Source organism: Haemorhous mexicanus, chromosome 1 (assembly GCF_027477595.1).
Source record: "Haemorhous mexicanus isolate bHaeMex1 chromosome 1, bHaeMex1.pri, whole genome shotgun sequence".
Lineage (NCBI taxonomy): Eukaryota > Metazoa > Chordata > Aves > Passeriformes > Fringillidae > Haemorhous > Haemorhous mexicanus.
The window spans coordinates 43,486,362-43,506,849 of NC_082341.1; the positions used below are offsets into that span (position 1 = coordinate 43,486,362).

Consider the following 20,488-nt stretch of genomic DNA (forward strand, 5'->3'; position numbering starts at 1 on the left):
TATTAGCCAGTGCTAGACTGAAGCAAAGACAGGCCTTCTGTTTTCACCTCTCCATGGTGAAACAACAAGAAAACAGTACCAAGTGGAAAAAAATTAAAACTGCACTATGCTGCAATTGAAATGTACTAGGCTACAAAGAAAACCCCAAAAAACAAATAACCAAAAAAAAAAAAATCCACCAAAGGAAAACAAAAAAACAACAAAAAAAAAACCAAACCCAAACCAAACAAAACAAAAAAAACCCACTAAAGGATGTGTTGGCTACAAAGAAAAAGTGAGAACCTTCAAGACAGTTCTCTCTCTTCAGTCTCTCAAACATGTTCTTTATCTGGCATACTTAGAGCTCATTTACTAGAAATTAACATGCTCTTTTGACCTTTTTAAAGAGATTCAAGGCTCAAAGTGATCTTACTGACACATAGGAAGAGATGGGGAAACATGAAGCCAAATTCTTGTCAGTAGTGCCCAGTGACAGGACAAGAGGCAACTGGCACAGACTGAAATTCAGGAAATTCTGATTAAAGAAAAGGAAATTTTTCACTATAAGTTTTGTTCAACACTGCAACATGCTTCTCAGAGAACTTGGAGTCTTCATCTTTAGAGAAACTTGTCTGGACACAGACAACTTTGAGCACAGGCTTAGAACAGATGATCTGCAGAGGTCCTTTATAACCTCTTCTACTCTGTGACTAAGCAGCAAACAATCAAATTATAAACTTTTCAGGATACAGATTGTCTCTGTGATATGTTGTTGAACTAACTGATTATTTGAGGCCCTTGGCTCCAAAGCCATGCAGAAATCAAAATATATACATAAGCCCAGCATTTCTGGTACAAAGAAGTGCTACAAAGACTCTTGTGTGTAGGTATTGCATTAAAAGCACACGAGTTCAGAAAGTTGTGCCTGCCTGGATAACTGGATTACAATGAAAATCAGTATTACACATTTGACAGCTACATCTTTCTCTATTCAGGAGGACTAAATGGCTAAAAAATGTTCAGTTGTCTAGTGCCTGCAGAAATAAGGATCTTTGTGACACAGAACACAACCAGTACATGCCTCTCTCTGGGAGTTAAGAGACTTGAATTCAGCTCACCCAACTAGATCCAACTCTTTACAAAATGGTGATCCACATAACCTCACCACAAACTCAGACCCAGGCTCCTTAGATTCACCATAAAATAAATCTAAGATGCTATCTGAATTCTGATTTCAAGTTCACCCCTTCGCCCACGGTGTCATTTTGCCCTCCTACACACGCACAATGTCCAAAAAGCTTTTCTGCAAGTTGTCTGTGTGAAAAACAAAGAGATTGCTGTCTACAGCCCCTTGTGAAGAATCAGGGGAACGTTCACACTCAGCCTCACCTTCAGTTCAGGTAATAAGTGAGCAGCAGATGAGAAAGATGCTGAGATTAAAAGCAGTAACCAATGTGGTCTGCATTTAGAGAAAGGTCTTGTTATTTAGAAACCTGTACTCCAGACCAAACTACACACAAATGAATTTGGGGGTTGTAGGCTTCCCATCACCATATGTTGAGAGCTGTGTCTGAATTATTTTACTGCCACTCAGGTCATGAAATGAAAATGAGCTAATAGCATCTGTCTGCTTCTACAGAAGTAAACAGCAAGACTCTGCTCCTGGAAAGGTAAATTATGTTTGTAGTATGTGCACATGGTGGGAAATACTAATAGTAGAGTTACATGAAATAGGAGCTGTGAATAAGTACCTCCAAAAGAGAGCAGCCCTAAAAGCACTGGTTGTTGTGGCACTAGCTGCTCCCTACATATTTTCACTTATAAATTATAAATGGGAGAGACATTTAGTATTCAAAACACATGAACAGCTTAACTCTCTAGACAGAGAGCTTTGTACCTACAGTTTCTGGACCTTCCAGGGTTTAAAGTCTAATAAAAGGAAGTATGAAAACCAAGTCTACTTAGAAGCTTAAAATTATAAAACTCAGATCAAGTTAAACAAAATACAGTAAGAGCAAGATTTATAGAAAAGGCTGAAATTAGGCTGGCTGTTCAGGTGGAAGAGTTTTTAAAAGTCCCTCTGTTCAGTAACTTGTTCAGCTCCAGCAGAATGCAGGCCATGCACTGCTTCAGGGAATGATAGTAATTGAGATAAGTAATTATTTTTCTTTAAGAAATTTCATGTAATTGGGAATTCCCAGTCTCTAATAATTATTGCACCAGCTGTTGGCACCAAGGATTCCTTGGTTGTGAAAAGCAAATCCATTCCTGCACACTCAGCTGTAAATAGGTTTCGTACAAATGAGGAAAGGTGGAAATTCATCAGAAGTTCCTGATTCAGCAAGTTCATTAAATTAATATTCCATGTGCTTAATCAGAAGCTCACTAAGGCACCTGGCTTGCCCAGGTCTGAACCGAGATCCCAGTGTGACAGGGAAAGCAGACCTATCTTCATTATGACATGCATTAAGGTGTTTTCATTACGTCTCATCTTTGTTGCTGCTGTGGGCCCTTGCCTTGGCCTTTCTCTGTGCATCTCTGAAAACTGCTCATGAACAACCAGTGCTATCTTAAAGAGAGTCATTCAATTACTTATCTTGGACCACGTTCCTAGACTCCTGGTTTTCAGCCATACCTCAAATCACTGCACAAGATTCTCCTCCTGTTGGCATTAAAAATTATCCTGGTCAACATCAATCATATTATAAAATGCTACAGAATTTTAAATTATCATAGATAATACAGACAAAATGCAAGCTGCCAAGATTAATTTGAATATGAATTATTATGTAATGGAAAGTCAATAGGTTTGCTAGACCCCTCCACAGGATAGTTTGTGCAATTAAAAATACAATTTTTCCTCCTTCACTTTGATTATCTGACAACTATTAACAAAGATTTATTTAAAGTTACACCTACCAGAGTTTGACAAAGGCCTTTGAAAAATGAGCAACAAACTCAGCAAGGAAGGGGGATCTGGAGAATCCACAGCAATGCTATTGTGAACAATGAGACAGATCTGATAATGCAAGTAATCTATTTGGACAGAAGGGGAGAAGGTTCAGAACAAAGTGCCAGCGGTGTAAATGGAAATATACACACACTGACAGTTCAAAGGGACTCATTACCATGGAACCAGCTGTTTCAATTATAAGGGGAAAAGGGAAAGTCACTGGAAAGAAACTGAGACATCAAATGCATGACAAAACTTTGTACAGAAGTGTGCTGCACCTGTACAAATAACCCCCTTTCAGTTAAGAGAAGGAACATCCCCACGATAACTGGAGCACTGGGAGATGCTCAAATGTGCCCAGTTCTGGATGCTCTGCGTGGCTCCCACTGAAGTCAGACTCAGTGCAATGCAAAGCACCTGTAGGAGTCAGTGCTAGAATACATATATTTTATTCTCCTCCACTGGAAGAGAAAATCTAGGATTTGCCCTGGCTCTTAAGCCTGTAGCTAATGCCATGAGTCACCTCTTACTCCACAGTTCCCATGGTCTTCCTTCTTACAATGCTGTAAAACATGCAGGGGAAGAGAAATCAAAAATTCAGTAATACAAAACCCAGGAGATTGAACAAATAAAAGATAAAAAAACCCTTCCTAGGGATAAATGCAGACAACTCCCCTACTGGAAAGCAGTCTCAATGCTTTTTATTGGAAATGCAGCAGAGATTTTTTTTTTTTCCCTCACAGAATCAACCAAGGTCTGCTTCACTTACGTTCCCTGGATTTGTACCAGTCACAAAGGAGTCTGCCTCTCCCACAGCGAGGCTGGCTCTCAGGCTGGCTCCAGAGGGAGAGTGCTTGGTCTTGCTTATAAAATGGCACCTTCTAAAACAGTGTGTTGGTTTAATAGGATAACAGAATGTATTTTATTTGGAACAGTGTAGAAGCTAGGGAGAAAACAAACTGGCTCATCTATATGCTGAGACACAGTAACACACAAAGATGTCCTCTTATCCAGTCTTGTTTCCTTAAATATGCCTGCCTATCCAAAGCCTTCACTTGCAATTCAATACTTTCAAGCAAAAGCATTAAATAGTCCCAATGTTCCTCTTCCAAATCATGAAAATGGCATATTTTTCCTTTGAAAACATGAACGAAAGTGGGTTTGCCCTTCATGCATTTCTATTTACAAAGCAACTAGAACGGATGTTCTACAGCCCTTTCTCACCATTATAAAAGCTAAAAATATATTTTTAAAGCAAGAGAAAGAAATGCCAGCAAAGTTCACACTGTTCTATACCATCACTCCTGGAGCTGATGATTTAGAGGCAGGACTGAGTAACATGAAACCCCAGCAAAATTCAGGCTTCCATAAGTAAATGATTTGCCTGCTGGTTTGGGTATTGCTTCTCAGAGTCTGGCTTAAGTCTGTGCTACTCGAGAGAGTACTTGAAGCATAGGCAGCTGTAAGTGCAGGGATTAAGCATTGATACATGGAAAAGCTCAGGACCATTGAATTCACTTCAAACACCACACTGAGGAGTTACACACAAAAACCCCAAACCTACACTATGAAAGCAGTTTGCAAATATAAGTGACACATAAGCCTCTCTAGTAAATCAGAGAAATGTAATTGAACCTCTCTAACCAAAAATTTCAAAGCTACTACCATGTGATACTTATTTGACTGCTTATCACTAAAAGCCATTACAATTTTCTCAGGCTTGTCATCTCAGTTTGCTGCTTGCACTAAGTGATATATCAAATGAAACACAAGAACAAAAGTATATTCACTATGAGGATATGTGTTTGCTGCTTTTTAAAAATTGGTTTTCCCAGTTAGGTATTAGAGGGAAAGTAAAAGTGTCTTAGCAAGAAACAAAGCTTTACAACATAGCTACTTATGCAAGAATCCTAAATAATTGGATATTTTGCTATACTTCAAAGAAAGATAAGCCTGGAACAAAATCAAGTAATCCCAGCACTCTAAGGTGCAGCAGTAAAAATTCTGATATCAAATAAATCCAACTGAGAACCTTCAGAACATCTTTGAGGCAAAATAATTCTTGAAATAATTAGACAATTCTGAACAACAAGATAGATGTATATTCTACTACATTAATCCTTGCCTTATCATCTGCACTTGAATAAATCCATTTGAAAATAAAATTACCCTTTATCCACCCTGCAAAAGCATGCTGTCTATCATCTAGAGGAGAATCATAGAATTGTTTACCTTGAAAACACCCCTAGAGATGGAGTCCAGCCATTAACCTAGCACTGCCAAGTCAACCACTAATCCATGTCCCTAAGCACCACATCTACACATCTCTAAAGTATCTGCAAGGATGCTGAATCAACCACTTTCCTGGGTAGCCTGTTCTGGTCCTTTACAACCCTTTTGGTGAAGAATTTTTCTCCTCCTATCCATTCTAAACCTCCTCTAGTGCAATTTGAGGCCATTTCCTCTCGTGGTATGGCTCGTGTCTTGGGAATGAAACAGCAAGTTGTGTTCCTCAGCTATACTCAATTACACCAGAGTATGTATATAAACACACATAATGCCTGGAAGAGTTTATACATTTACAGATGTAACATATTGCAAACTGCTAATTTTCCTCAACAGATGGCTATAGCGGCTCTTCCTGCAGCATGAAAATGATTCTACAAGAGAAGCTGCTTCTTGCTCCTGATCCAAAGACAAGCACATCGAGAGGAGCAGTGAGGAAGGACTTCCCATTTACTGTTTAGCTATTGCATTTGCAACACAGCCAGAAGGTAACCTGCTGTAAGCTGGCTCAGTTTCCTAGCTGCGTGAGGAAAACTGAATTGATCAATTACAGGGTTGAGCCCAAAACTGGGACAGCAAAGTCAAGTTGCTCTGTCAGGTAGGGCAGGAGGAGAAGAAAGGGAGCAATGGATAATGCTGCAAGCAGTTGCTCTCTCACTTCATAGCTGCTGCCCCAATATGCTTGGCCCCTTCCTCAGCAACAAGCAGAACTCCTATGGCCTCCCAGGACTCTGACAGACAAGGAGCAGCCTGCCCACCCTCAGGGGTAATGAACACCTTTACCTGATGGCTGGAGCCAGTCCTGAGTTCATTCCCTTTGCAACAGAGGTTCAGGGACAACACACTGGGGTTTGTACCACTAGTTAAAGCAGACCCTGAGCCTTTCCTGCCTTCTTGTCATTTATTTACTTTCTATTTTCTTTCTAAAATCTTTGATCAAATATTTGAAGAGTCACCCATGAAACTTAGGCCAAGCACATATTGCCACTGCCTCAGCTAAATTGGCAAGGAATACAATCACATTGCAGCTCCAATTGCAGGAATGAGAAGAACAATGACAGCCAAATTATATTTATATAGAGAGTGGTAATTTCTTTCCTAGTTTAATTTCTACTAGTTTATTCTGACTTTCCTCTAGGAAGCTATGTCCTACTCCATATTGGGAGTGTTTTGTAATCACAGTACCACCACACCATGATAGACTCAGTCTCTGAAAAAGCCAGTAGCTATTTTTGGTATCAAATTGATTCACAAAGGAATTGCAGCATGCTGTCAGCAAAAAGTCCTACCAGTGCCAAATGTACCGCTGGTGCCAGTGCCGTGCCATTCCTCTGCTGGCGTGTCCATGCTCCCCAGGATCTGTGCTCTACTGAGCTACCAAAGATGGGTTCTAACGCGTCAGGACACAGCGCAGCCTCACAGAGATCCTAACCTGGGCCTGGAAGCAACAGAGCTTTGTCAGCAATGTTATAGGAGACCTACTTCCTTCTGACACAGTGCCAAGACTTTGGCTAAATAACACTTTCAAAAACAAGCTCTAGAAATCCAAGCCACCAAGAATTCTCAAGAGTTTCTCTCCCTCGGGAATTCTTGAGGTGTGAGAAATAGCTAGGTTGTCAACCAGTAATAAAGATGAGAAGAAGCAAAATACCTGGAATGCCTTTTATAAAACTTTGTCTGACATGAGGTTGTCCCTTAAGCACCTCTAAAAGGAACCTATGAGCATACCAAAAAGTTATGTCATGTCTTTCTTCTGAAATCTGCAAGTCCCCATCAGTCTTTGACAGCATAAACTGACAACAAAAGGGCAAAATGAACAATTCAGCTCCTAAAGTGATTACAGAGTTAGAGGCAGAGGGAAGGGGTTCTCAGTTCCTAAAATGATGCATACAAAAAAATGAAGCCACATAATCAATATTCATGGAAGTCCTACTGCCACACACAAAAAACACTGGAACACCTGCCAGTCTTGACATCACAGCCTGGTAGGAGAACATTTTATGAAATTCACATTAGGCAAGTAATACCCCTAAGATTTGGGCACATATTGCACAGGACTTCACCAGCACTCATGTGTCTTTAAAGGACAAATTTATACAAGGTGCAATAATGTCCACGAAGCACCCACTGTTAAGAGAGAAAGGAATGTCTATAAGTGCCTATAATGCCTATAAGCAGTGATGGCACTCAAGGGAGAAGAGACACAAGAGGCTGGTATTGAAGTCCCAGACAGATGTTTCCACTTCACAAATGCAATTTGACTATGGTCAAATTATCTAAGGCATAGTTATGTATTAGATGGGAGTTGAAAACCATTTCCAGGCTTTCTCTCCAGACCTGTGAAACTCTTAATTCCTTCCCTCACCTGTCCTCTGCTGAGTATGATTGCTCTCCAAACAGAAATTTATCTACTCTCTTACTGTTGAAGGACAGTTGCAAAGCATCAGGGACATAAGGAATTGTAAGGCAGAGTCACCATGCTATTTCCTAAGAGCACAGAAGAGTAGAACTAGCCTCTGTAGATACCTCATCATACCAAAAAGGGGCGTTGATAACTAAACTGCATCCCAAATATTCCATGAGAGATGCCACCAAATTTAGAACATGCTAAAACCTTATTGTTGCTCAGAGCACAAAGCAATGCCTTCCTTGTTCAAGTATTTATATCTCCCTTAACTCTAAATGGATAGCCATTGGGCTCCTTTATAACCTGCATCTATTTAGAATTAGGAAAATGCATGTTGGCAGCAACCAAAATGCAACTGTACCAACAAAAAAAATTTCAAATTGATATTTTACTTCTTCAGTGATATAAGGCATTTCCCATGCACTGTGTGTTTATCTAAGTCTTATCCCTGATCTGCAGTGATCCAGTGCAAATAGATCCAATAGTCAAAAATATCTTTCATAACTTAGAATAATAATTTCATAATTTCATACAATTACTGGTCTAATGCATGAACATGTTTTAGTGTACACAAGTATAGGGTAGCTCCAAAATGAAGAGATTGAAAAGGCTTTCATAAGTATGGAAACCAAGATCTTCATTTTTGTTCCTCTAAACTAGTAGAAGATTGTGCTTTTATTTTCTTCTCTAGTGTCAGCAACTGCCTTAGGTAAAGGTGCTTGGAGAGGAAAAGAAGCAAAAACCCCATAGAAATTAATAATAGAGAACATGGGTTATAGCCAATGCATGTCCTCACAAATCAGCCCACCCAATGCATGTGCATCAAAATTTCAGTGACAGATGCCTTTGTAACTTCTTTATGGTATCAAATCCACCCTTGGAAATCTGTGGAAAAGATGTAGTAAACATTTCTAAAACATTTTGAAAAGATATGCACTTTCACAAGAATTTTGCTGTTTCAGTCATAAGCATTATTTTCCAATTACAAAGATTACAGCAATTCAGATCTGACCCAGTGAATGATGGATGACACTCTTTAGGCTCTGAAGTCAACATGTAAATTTTACCTATAATTTCTGCCCTCTACAAAAATTGGGTTATACAATAATGAGGTGCTTGACTGCTGTTGCATTAAGTCTGTAATGAGACTGAATGCACAGTCACACCATTTAGCGTTTTAAATTGCTTCAACTTCAGAGTAAATACATCAACAAAGACCGAGCTGGGATATTAAGTGTAGAGCAGTACATCAAAATAGGATGTTAACTTGCTGATGCTACATGAAAATTATTTCCATATTTCACCGAAGAATTCTTCAAATCATTCACTTGTGTAATATGTTATTAAATGAAGCACACAGAGGCATCTTAAACATTAACTTAATTGAAGGTAGGAATAACACAGGAAAATATTTAATACTTGCTGTAGGAAAATGCCAGTTCTTCTCATGAGATTTTTACTACAAGCTAGAAAGCCTGACATCAATTAAATTCCCTACCCATGCTGGCTTTTAATTTCACCTTTTACAAGAACATGGGCATTTTACAACATGCAAAGAAAACTGTTTCAGTCAAATGATTACTGCATCATTTCTTATTTAGCTACTTCCAGTGTGAAGTTTCAGCTTGCTTTTTCCATTCCTCCCCTTTTTTGGCCTCCAAGCAGCCATGTTTTTCCACCTGTAGTAAGTAACCTATGGCCATTTCAGACCTCTGCCAAGATTATGCTTTCACGGGAAATAGGCTGCCCAAGGAAATTCTCAGAGCAGTTGGAATATACCTACATCATGTTTCCCAGTGATGCCACAAAGGAGTTCTTTAGTTCTGTCACTTCAACATCTGACAAGTGCTGCAGTCAAATTGCACTGAGTCCTCAGTACAGCCAACACAGGCCAGTTGTCTAGTAAGAGTAATTTAGGTTGAGAGGGATCTCTGGGAATTTCTATTTCCCACTCTTAGCTCAAAGCAGATCTTGTTCAGGTAGTCAGAGCTCTAGCAGTCTCCAATGATGAAGACCCCACTACCTCTCTGGGCCTCTCTTCCAGCCCTTGACCACCATCGTTGACAATTTTTGTTAGTTTTCCTGGTTACAGCTTATGTCTGCTGCCAAACATCCTACCACTGCTCCTCCAAGAGAACCCTGGCTGCATCTTCTCAGATGACAGCATTAAGATCACATTCCCTTAACCTTCTCCTTTTAACACTGAACAAAGCCAGGATCCTTCCAAGACTCCCTGCATTGACTTAGTTAGCTAGTGTGTCAGAAAGTCTGGTTAACTCACTTAAAATAATTTAGGACTAAAAAGGAAAAATATCACTGCAATTTCCTGCATATTATGGGCAGAAGGCAACGTGTAGAAGACCATAGTTCCATTAAACAAGCAGCATATTCCAACTGGGACCTACATCCGTAACTGGCTTTTCAGAAAGCCATTTGCAATGACAACTTTGGCTGGTCAAACTCTACCAACAAAAATGCAAGCTCTTGAACACCTCACTTGCACACTGCCTACAGAGTAACTATTAATACAGAGACAAACATCTTTAATGGGGGTGTAGTACTTCCCATGCATTCCTTCAAGGGACACTCAGGAAAGGTTATACAAATTATTGCAAGTTTAGTCTCGTTGTTATAATGATGTGTCAGAGCAGAAAGGTGGCTTAATAGAATACAGTGATAAACAGGGAGGACTGTTTAAAACCTTATCTTTCACTCCTTGGCATTTTGAATTCCTGAATAAGTCCTTTCAGTCAGTGAACACATTTTGAACTCAGACAAATGGTATTTTAAGATTTTTTTTCTCCCCTCAGAATTTGTTCAAAGATTGTACTGAGAAAATTAAATATTAAATGTTGCTTTTACTTCCTGACTGTTCAAAATGGATTCTAATTTCTGTCTGTCATATTTTCAAATTAAAGTTTTAATTAAAATTGCTGTCCAATTTTAATGGTACTAACCTTTTTTGTTTCCTCAGCTTATCTATCTGCTGTCCAGTACAATCAGTATTTTTTATTATGTGAAATTTAGCAGTCTGCTAGAAAAATTTCTGTCTTAGCTTCAACCTGCTGTCCAAAATGAAAACACTTCATATCTGCCCATTACATGAAATTGTCTAGGAAAATTAAAAGTAGTTTGGTGACAAACTCATTGAAACAGACTCTGGTAAAGCCTCTTAGTCTGTTATCAATATAATGGGTTTCTTAATTGCCACAGATATAGCAGTTTTTAACTTTGCTGGATTTTTTGTTTTCTGTTGGATGCTGTCCTTGCCTTTCCCCAGTATTTAAAGCAATAACCAAAGAGACAGCTCACAGAAGAAGCTGTATTTTCTATTGCCTCATTTCCAATATTTTCATCTTCAGTTTCTTATCCTTAAAAATTGCCTCATGTTTTGTACTTTTCAAAACAATAGCCTCAAACTCCCCTAACACTAAGATAAAAGCTCCAAGACATCAAAACCTCATTTTGTTGTCCCCATCTAAAAGCAGAGAATACAATCCTTAGAATTAGACAGAGGATCACACAAAAGATTTCTGTCAAAGAAAAAAACAGAAAATGATACCTCAAAAACAGCTTTAAGTAAAAAAAAAAAAAAAAAAAAAAAAGTTCTGATTATGCTATGTTTAGTCTAGAAAAGGTTAAAGGCAACAAAATCATCTTTTTAATCTGGCTGCATGAAAACTCAAAATATTTTGCTCAAATATCACTCCATTTCTCACCCACTACTTAGGCATTTTGATTTTTGCCTTGTATAAAATATTTTTATTTAAGCTGTGCTATTTGCAGTGGTGTGTTTCAGGAAATGTTCACCCTTCATTTATAATGACCTCAAGTCAGGGAACCCTTGATATTGTCCCTCAAGCACCTACAGGCTGAAAACTCCTAAGCCGACACAGCCCAGACCCCAAGTGGGAGGAGCTCATCCCTGTTCTGTCACTCCAATATCTTCCTCATTTACAGTAAAATACACATTAGTGTGTAAAAATACCAAGCAAATGTGTAAAACTGCATTGTTTACCTAACAGCCAGCAGTCAGCCAGCTTCCATGAGAGCAAACTCAACCCTACACAGGACACAAGAAACCATTTCAGTCTAGCCTGGCTTAGCCAGCTGACATGATCCTACCCAGTACTGAACTGGCAAGTACCTATCACCGCTGTGTCAGCAAAATCAGGACCTGACATCAGAGAAACTGAGCACTTCTTTGCATTTGAATAACAAAATGTGTTTTGTTCTAAGAGGGGGAAAGAGACTACCCAAAGGGTAAGCTGATTGAAACTACCCCAGTGCAGAATGCCAAGCTGCACCTCAGCTTCTCAACCTCCAACCTCTGTGTCCAAGGACCTGACATTTCCAAACAGCAAATAACTCAAAGACCACACTGTTCTTCACTTTTCCTACCTGTAAATAAGGAAGGAGTGGTCCTGCTTCTATCCTAGTCTGATGGAAGACTAGGCTGAGGAAACCACTGATGGATGCTACACTTTGTCATGTCTTTCTAGTCTCTGCCCTTTCTAGTTGTAAGCTTTCTGCCTTGTTTTCCTTTACCACTCATCTCAAATATCCCACACAGCTGTCACTCAAGGTCAAACCACACAGAGACAGGCAAATCCCTCAGATAATTAAGTTTTGGCTTCATATAGCACTATGCCTATCAGAATTCAAACATTTGGGTAATGCAATTTATGGTGGAAAGGGTGTGGAAAATAGGAGAAATATATTAGCTGGTGGTTTGTTGCACTACAAAACTATTAGCACTCAACTGTGCCTGTCCAGTTCATTCCTACCACTGCTCAGATCAGTTCACAAATTTCACAAATGCCCATATACCCCTGTCTGATTACAGGCAAACCACAAATATGCCTGTAAATACCAGTGACCCAGAGAGAGAGAGCAGCACCTCTGGCCAGCTGTTTCCTGCAGATCAAGGGGAGTCTACAATCTACATTTTAAAATAAGGGAAAATATCATCAGGTGGAAGGCAAATTCCACATTGTCCTTCATGCAGTCTGTGCTTACCCAAACAACCTGTAGGATTTCCTATACTCTTCCACCTTAGATGAGGAAATTTTTAGGTACAAATTACTGCACTGGATCCCACTTGACAAATTCTAATTCAAAGCAGTCCCCACACAAAGTAATGAAGCTCACTCATCAGCCTGTTGCCTGAGGGACTCAGAGATGACCTCCAAATAATCACAAGATAGACAATGACCCTGCCTAGTCAAAAACAGAACAGTCTTTACAAACCTCACAAAAGGTGAGATTAAAGCCAGTTTTCCCTTTTTACCTCAAAATAAAAGATCCAAACCAAAACCACACACGACTCTTCAGAGAGGATATGAAGTCTAAATACACAGTTGCTGTGACTGAACAAGTTCCTGTGAAACTGTAGAGGAGCTATTGTTTTTCCAGTAGCCAATGGTCTTTCCCAAGGAGAAGATTTGGAATACTCATTTTAACCTCTACTGCCAACACAGCAGCTGTACCCACATGCTCTTTGGTTAAAAAAAAGAGTTATTTGGCACACCAGCTCATCTTGCCAACTATCAAAAGAGACCAACTGCTTCCCTTTTGGAGTGAAAGTGAGGTTGGAGTGGCTGGGATTTCCACAGCCACACTGACCACAGTCAAAATCCTTGTCACTTCCAGAGCCAAAAGCTTAGATCTGATACAGGCAGTATTTTCCCAAAGGTATATTGCTCTAGAAAAGCACAAACTACCCAAAATGCACCTTTTAAATCCCCTAGACCAGTTATTCCATGATTATTGACACTGTGGAAAGAGCATGGTCAAAAGGGACCACAAAAGCCATGAGAGAGGTAAGAAAAGGACACAGACCATTAGAGATTAATTAGAAAATAGCAAGGTTTTACCATCCCCAACACCTCTCTAGTGGGAGCTCAGACATGTAACATGCAGTATTGAAGCTCTTGACAAGCCAGAAGCCAGCGTTCCCCTCAACAAAGCACAGTAAGCAATGGTTTCTCATTAAACACTTTTAGAAAGAGTCTGCCTCTGACTTTGCTTTTCTATTTATTTTTCTTTGCCAAACTTATCAGTCCTTCTGTCCCAGCTGCACCTTGGCCAGCTTCCCAACCTTTTTTGACAGTGCTGCAATGTCACTCCTACTGCCAGCTACGGACAGCAGAGTCTGCTGGTCTAGAATGACTTACTAGAAGAGAGGTGGAATGAAGAGAACGCATGCACGGTGTAGCCTTAATATTCTCTCTCTCCAATACAAATAAGAAGGTAGATCGGGACTGCTGAGTCCTGTAAATTTCCCTGGACAGAGTCCGCATCTGCTCCAAAAAGGGTGATGAATACCAGAGATGACCATAACTATACCAGGCCCACCTGTCTTCACTCAAAAAAGAGAATAAATGTCTTCGTATTTTCCCTGAAGAGCAGCAAGTAACAGAACTTTAAAACAGGTATTTTCTGTGCCAGTCTAAGAGAAAACCCTCTTTCCATGAGATTTTGGCCATATGAGGTCAAACCAGAAAGAAGAAATAACACCCACTGGCTAGTCACAAGTACACAATAAAAATGGAAATCAATGTTTATGGAAGAATGTTTTTTGCTGCTTAAATTTTGTTGAACAGCAAATACACTGAGCACATTATCACTTTCTTCATGGGCATTCTGCAAACACAGGGAGAGACATCACATAAAGCATCCATTCAAAACTATTTGCTCAGTTAATATAATTTTATGGCTATGGAGGAGAATTTCTTCAATGTTCCTGCAGGATTCTAGTGCCTCTCCAAAACAGAGTTTTTCCTCATATATCAAGGTGTTCCAGTGATTTATGTGAGAGCCCTATCCCCAGCACATGTGCTGTGCTGCTTTGAGCTGGGATTAAGCTAATTTTCCTCACATGGGGCTATGTTTTGTTTTGCAAAAACAGTGTTGATAATACCAGGGAAGTTTTTTTTTTTTATTGCTGAGCAGGGCTTACACAGAGTCAAGGCCTTTTCTGCTCCTCACACTACCCCACTGGCAAATGGGCTGGGATTCACATGGAGCTGGGAGGGAACACAGCCAGGAGAGCTGACCTCCACTGACCAAAGGGATAACCCATGCCATATGGCATCATGCTCAGCATATAAAGCAGGGACAAGAAGAAGGAAGGTGAAGGCATTTGGAGTGATGGGATTCCTTTTCCCAAGCAACCATTACATGTGATGGAGCCTTGCATTCCTGGGGATGGCTGAACGCCTGCCTGCCCATGGTAAATGGATTCCTTATTTTGCTTTGCTTGTCTGTGCAGCTTTCACTTTACCCATTAAACTGTCTTCTCAAATCGTGAGTTTTACTCACTCTACTCTTCCAATTCTCTCTCCCATCCCACTGGGGTGAGCAGCTGTGCTAGTGCTTAGCTGCCAGCTGGGGTTAAACCATGACAGCTGCTGCACACCGAGAAGGCAGATCAGACCCTTACTGTGAGTTTGGAGCACACATATGGAAGCAGTAAGCACGTGTCAGAGGAAAGACTCTCCTGAAGCAACTGTTTATAAAAAGCTCAGAATAACTTTATGCTTCTTTTTACACCAATAATGTTTGAAATAAACTATAAAGATTTCCAAGATCCTCAACATTCTCTCAAGTGATATCCTAAGGCGTAAATATTGTGAATCTTCCATCACAATTACACACAGCTTATACTACTTACCTAATGCTTTGTTCCTTGCAATTCCCTTGATTATAAAAGGAATTGATTTTTTTTTACCTAATTTTAGATCCTTTACATCACTTTAAATTGCATTACTAGATTGGAACATAAATCTTTACTGTTTGTGGGGTTTTTTCACCTAAAAAAAAGTCTAATAATTACACCAAAAAACAACGAAGCATCCAAATGCTTTAAAAAAACCAAAACATGAGATTTTAAAATAACATATTTTAATATAATACTTTATATTACCTAATGTCTGAAAAAAAATACAAGAAAAAATGTCTGAAACTAGGCGAGCTGTGCTGAAATCCTTTTTCTATGTGTCTTCCTATCAATGAAGTCATTGGAAAAGGAAAAAATTCAAGTCCAAATTTTGTCTGAATTTGAAGCCCACTCTGTGCCAGTCTAAGAGAAAACCCTCTACTGAAGACAATGTAGAGACGTCATTCACATCACAGGCTGAGGAGTCCCTGTATTCTCTTGCTTTTGCAGCATTTGACCTTTCCTACAGGCAAATTAAGGAGTCACCCACAAATCCATTTGCCCTCAAAAAGAGTGGTAGAATTGCCACCAAAGATGGCAAAGACTCTCCTGTTTCAGTACAGTCACAGGAAGGCATGTGAACACTTCATAAAAACCAGTGTCATAACACACACAAACTAGAAGGCTCAATGAAGTAATTAATACAGTATATTTTGTTCTGGCATTTCCTGACCCTCAAGGGCTTGGCTTTGCTTTTCAAAGCAGGGAGCTACCACGTGAAATATGCCAGAGTTATTCAGAAAGCCAACCACAAGCAGACAATCCATCCAACAAACACTTGGTGGTACAAAACACAGGCATCAAAAAGACAGAGTGGTTTTTATCCCCCAGATACCTCCTGCTCATGGTGAAGTGGAGCCTCACAGCCGCAATAGACTTTCCTGTCTGCTATAGGCCATAGCCAAGTAAAGGCTGTGCCAAAACACACTCTATGGCAGTGGGATCTGTACAAAGGAGCTTTGTCCATCCACTCTCAGTTCCTGTCAGGAGAGAAGTTACTCCCAGACAATGGCTGCTGGCACGGGCATACAGTACTCAGACCTGTGCAGCAAATATAATTAATGCAAAAGCTCTTCTGCCAGAAAGCACAGCAAGAGCAGCAGAGGTGACAGGAGGCAAGCATTTCATTAGCAAAGGGTTTGTTCATTGGTAACTCTGCTATGAATTATAGATGAAGAGCAATACAAAGAAAAAAAAAAAAGAAACCTCAGGTCCTATTCCAGAGTGTAGCACAGCTATACACTGCTCATTTATGAATCCTTCCTGTCTGCTGCCTACCCTGTCTCCTTTCTACTCTTAGCTCAGTTTCCATTTCTGCTCTATATTTGAGCTAACATCACCAGTCTTCTACCAAATTTTCTTTTACAAGTAGCTTCCAGTCTTGAGTGCTTCTCAGCTCAATCTACTCTCTCCCACAATGGTTCTTTTGTTACAGTTTGGGGTTTGTTTGATTTTTTTTGGGGGGGTGGAGTTTTGGGAGGAAGGAGAACAACACACTGGTTGGCTTGTTTCAAAAAGAAACCCTTCCTTGCCTTTTGCTCCTGTCATCCAAATCATCTTGATCAGGAGGATCCCTATCATCATCCCATCTAACCCTTTAGAATTCTATTTAATGAATCTGAGCTCAGACCTCATCCTTACCACAGTACCAATCTCTTCTGTGTTCTCACCTACACATCCAAGCTCTTTCCAAATACAACCAAAATGTTGCCTAGCCCTTCCAACTTCCTTGCCTAGTGTACAGCTCCCCTTTTCCCAGAAGTTAATCTGTTAGTTTCTCTTCTCAAACACAGCCCTCACGCCTTTATGCCAAAAAAGACAAAAACATGAACTAATGTAACAACAGACAAGGAGAAAACTGAGGAATTCAACTTTTATTTGTCCAAGTCTTCATTGGAAGTCTGTTCCTGTATCTCTAACATGGATGGCCTGCAAGACAGAGATTGAGGGAGCAAAGTGCCTCCCACTCTTAGAGGAGATCAGGTTTGTGGCCACCTGAGGAACCTGAACATACATAAGTCTGTGGGAGCTGAAAGATGCATCTCAGAGTCCTGAGGGAATTGGCTGATGTAGCTGCCAAGCCCCTCTCCACGATATTTGAAAAGTCATGGCAATCAGATGAAGTCCCAGGTGACTGGAAAAAGGGTAACATTGTACTCATCATTAAAAAGGGTAGAAAGGAGGACCTTGAGACCTATCAACCTGTCAGCCTCACCCTTCTGCCTGGGAAGATCTTGGAACAGACCATCCTAGGAGATGTGCTAAGGCACAGGGAGAACAGGGAGCTGATTCAGGACAGCAGCACAGCCTCACCAGGGGCAGGTCCTGCCTGACCAACCCAGTGGCCTCCTGTGACTGCAAGAGTGGGCAAGGGAAATATCTACGGACATCAACTGGAGTACTGCAAGACTTTTGTCAGGGGTCCCCAAACATCCTTCTCTCTAAATTGGAGAGATACAGATTTGATTGATGGACTGTTTTGTGGATGAGGAATTGGCCAGATGGTCACATCCAGACAGTAGTGACCACAGCTCGAGGTCCAGATGGAAATGAGTGACAAATGGTGTCCCTCAGGGGTCACAATTTGGACAGAGGCATTCATAGGAATGGAACACCTCTCCTGTGAAAAAAGGCTGAGGAAATTCCCTCACCTACAGCACAGAGAACCTACTCTTGTTCAAAGACAAGACCATTGTATTTTATTTTAAAAGTATAAAAATGTCACTTTCTTGGAACCTTACTTCAGCAATGTTTGGGCTTTCCTTTGCAGTTAGGAATACAAATTCCAGCATAAAAGATTTTTAAGTCAGTATGCAATTCTGAATGGAGCAATGTACTGTGAAGTGTCAGAAGAACTTAATAATAACTTTAGTGTATCTTTACTGTAAAGTGATACAAAACAGCATCCCAGCTTCATTCATATCTTAGGTGCTGAAGACAATGTTGTGAAACCTGCAGCAAGGCAAGCACAAATGTTTTCTGAAGAAAATAAATTAAGTTTTAGGTTAACATCAGATTATGCCTTTATTAAGAGAGGCGTTTGTGTCTCCCACCCAATACCTCAGAAGAAAACCAACTCCTTGGAGCTTATCAGTGCTTTCATTCTTTAAAATAACATTTATACTTGCTTTCACTATCCACCAAGATGAACTTCTGCTGGCATTACTGACTGAAATAATTTCATGTGACTCATCAATTTGCACAGGACTTTGTAAAGGTTCTCCATATTCTGAAGAAATGAACCTCTAAATTCAATGCCCATATCTTTCTCTGAGTTTTCTTAATTACTCATTTATCCACAAAAACAGAAGGTTGCATGTCTAGAGTTATGCATAAACATAGAAGCAGAGGACTGGAAAGAAGTCACTTGCCCATGTTTGCTTATTTTGTTGGGAAAACTTAACACTTGCATGAAGTGAGAAAGCTGTTAAGATGCTATTTTTCCCATCCCCTAACTAAAAGTCCAAACCACACACATTCACAAACAAACAAAAAAACAAAAACAAAAAACACCCAACCAAGAAATAACTTGGTAAATAACTTGACCTACTCAGTCAAGCAATCACACTGTATAAGACCACAGGATCACCTAATGTTGGAATTGTCCCAAGTTTCTGTAATGGCACCTGGCCACTCAATCAGTACCACTCAGTCCAGCTCACACACTTATCTACTGATAAGCAGCAAATGATCAATCAGTCCCAGTGGGGCACACATCAGATCAAATGATGGTGATAAAAGCTATCTGAAACCTTCACAATCACAGCATATCTCAATAAATCTTTTTAGTGTTAAAGTATTTGACAGTTTGGCTTCTTTACAAAGGTAAAGGGGAAGCAGCTCATCCAAATAGTTTAATCATGGAGGTTTGGCCCTGGCAACATCCTCCCTGTTAAAGAGCTGGCCAAGAGGACAGAGATCTTAATCCTTCACAAATATTCAATGAGCTGTAATATTCGTTCTCAAAGGTGTATTGCAGCATCCTTCAAAGAGCCGGTGACAAGAGGAGATTTAAAAGAAAAGCGTGATTTGTTTGTTAGATGCTGTGTTATTTTTTTCCCCTTAATATTACATTTCAACCACTGCATTCATCAATAAACTTAGCAGGACGCTGGCTGACATTTCAAAATATGCAATCAATTATGAAAAGTCATGCTGTTTTAGAAAATTTTTTCCCATACTGAAAATATGTATTTAGTGACTCCCCAAGCTTTTAAGCTAATCTTATTATCCACATAATAATGTCCAGGGGCATAATAGTCTCCAGAGGCACCAGGCCATTGTGTTAGTCACAGTGGAGTAAGTCTATAGAAAAAAAATAATTGCCTTGACCTTATCTAAAGTATTCTGATGGAAACATCTGAAATACAGCTTTTCAGCCACAAGTGTTTGTTTGCATCCTTTTTACAGTGGCTGAAGGACAAGTGGGATTCTGGTGCCTGCTCTCAAGTCCACTCCTACCAAACTGTAAACCCACAGAATTTGCGTGGACTACCAAGGCCAGTCTCTTCACACAAATTAAAGAAAGCATGTCCTTGGATGATCTGGATCTTCTTTCTAATATCTGTGACTTCTATACTAAGAGAAGATTAGTTATTATTTTAAATTATGTGCAAAGAGCAGTGAAAAAAATCATGGTTATAAGTGTAGCCCTGCACCCAGGTGCACCCATCCTTGCTCTATCTTATTTCAAAATATCAGCTGTTTTATATGTGAAAGTGTAGGCAGCTCCTTTCATCTGAAGTGAAAAGAGCCTTACCAGCACTCCTGTGACCAGGTTTAAACATTTATGCAAATAAGTCTTGCTTAGAAGAGCCTAATGCCAATCTCCTTATTGCTCACCTAAGGCATTTGTTGCACTTGATAGGCTGTGAAGCAGAACAGCCACATTGATCCCACGATTGTGGGATTGAAACTAGTGGGAACTGTTATAAAATTTTAATGTATGTCATCTTCCAGACAAAAGGAGACTCCAGGGAGAGCTGACCTTTGAGTGAAGAAACCTTGATAACATGTCAACAGTGGGGTTACATTTTCAATACAAAAACAAATGACAAAATTGGGGAGATTGCACTACAGTTGTGCAGTCTAGAAACAAGAAGGTTTCTGCTAGGCTTAAGTGAATTTGTGGGTTATATAAATT

The 20,488-nt window shown here is 39.9% G+C and overlaps 1 protein-coding gene across 2 annotated transcripts in view; it reads right to left on the minus strand.

The window, feature by feature from the left end:
• Positions 1-20,488, minus strand: part of CPNE4 (copine 4) — a 228,355-nt gene that overhangs the window by 182,189 nt on the left and 25,678 nt on the right. The window contains exon 1 of one of the 2 annotated variants that reach the window (XM_059847539.1): positions 6,508-6,650. The exons of the other annotated variant lie outside the window; for it this stretch is intronic. Coding sequence (XP_059703522.1) covers positions 6,508-6,565 — 58 coding nt within the window. The 5' untranslated portion in view covers positions 6,566-6,650. Of the gene's footprint in view, positions 1-6,507; positions 6,651-20,488 lie in introns of those variants that run through there. 2 annotated transcript variants of the gene reach the window in all.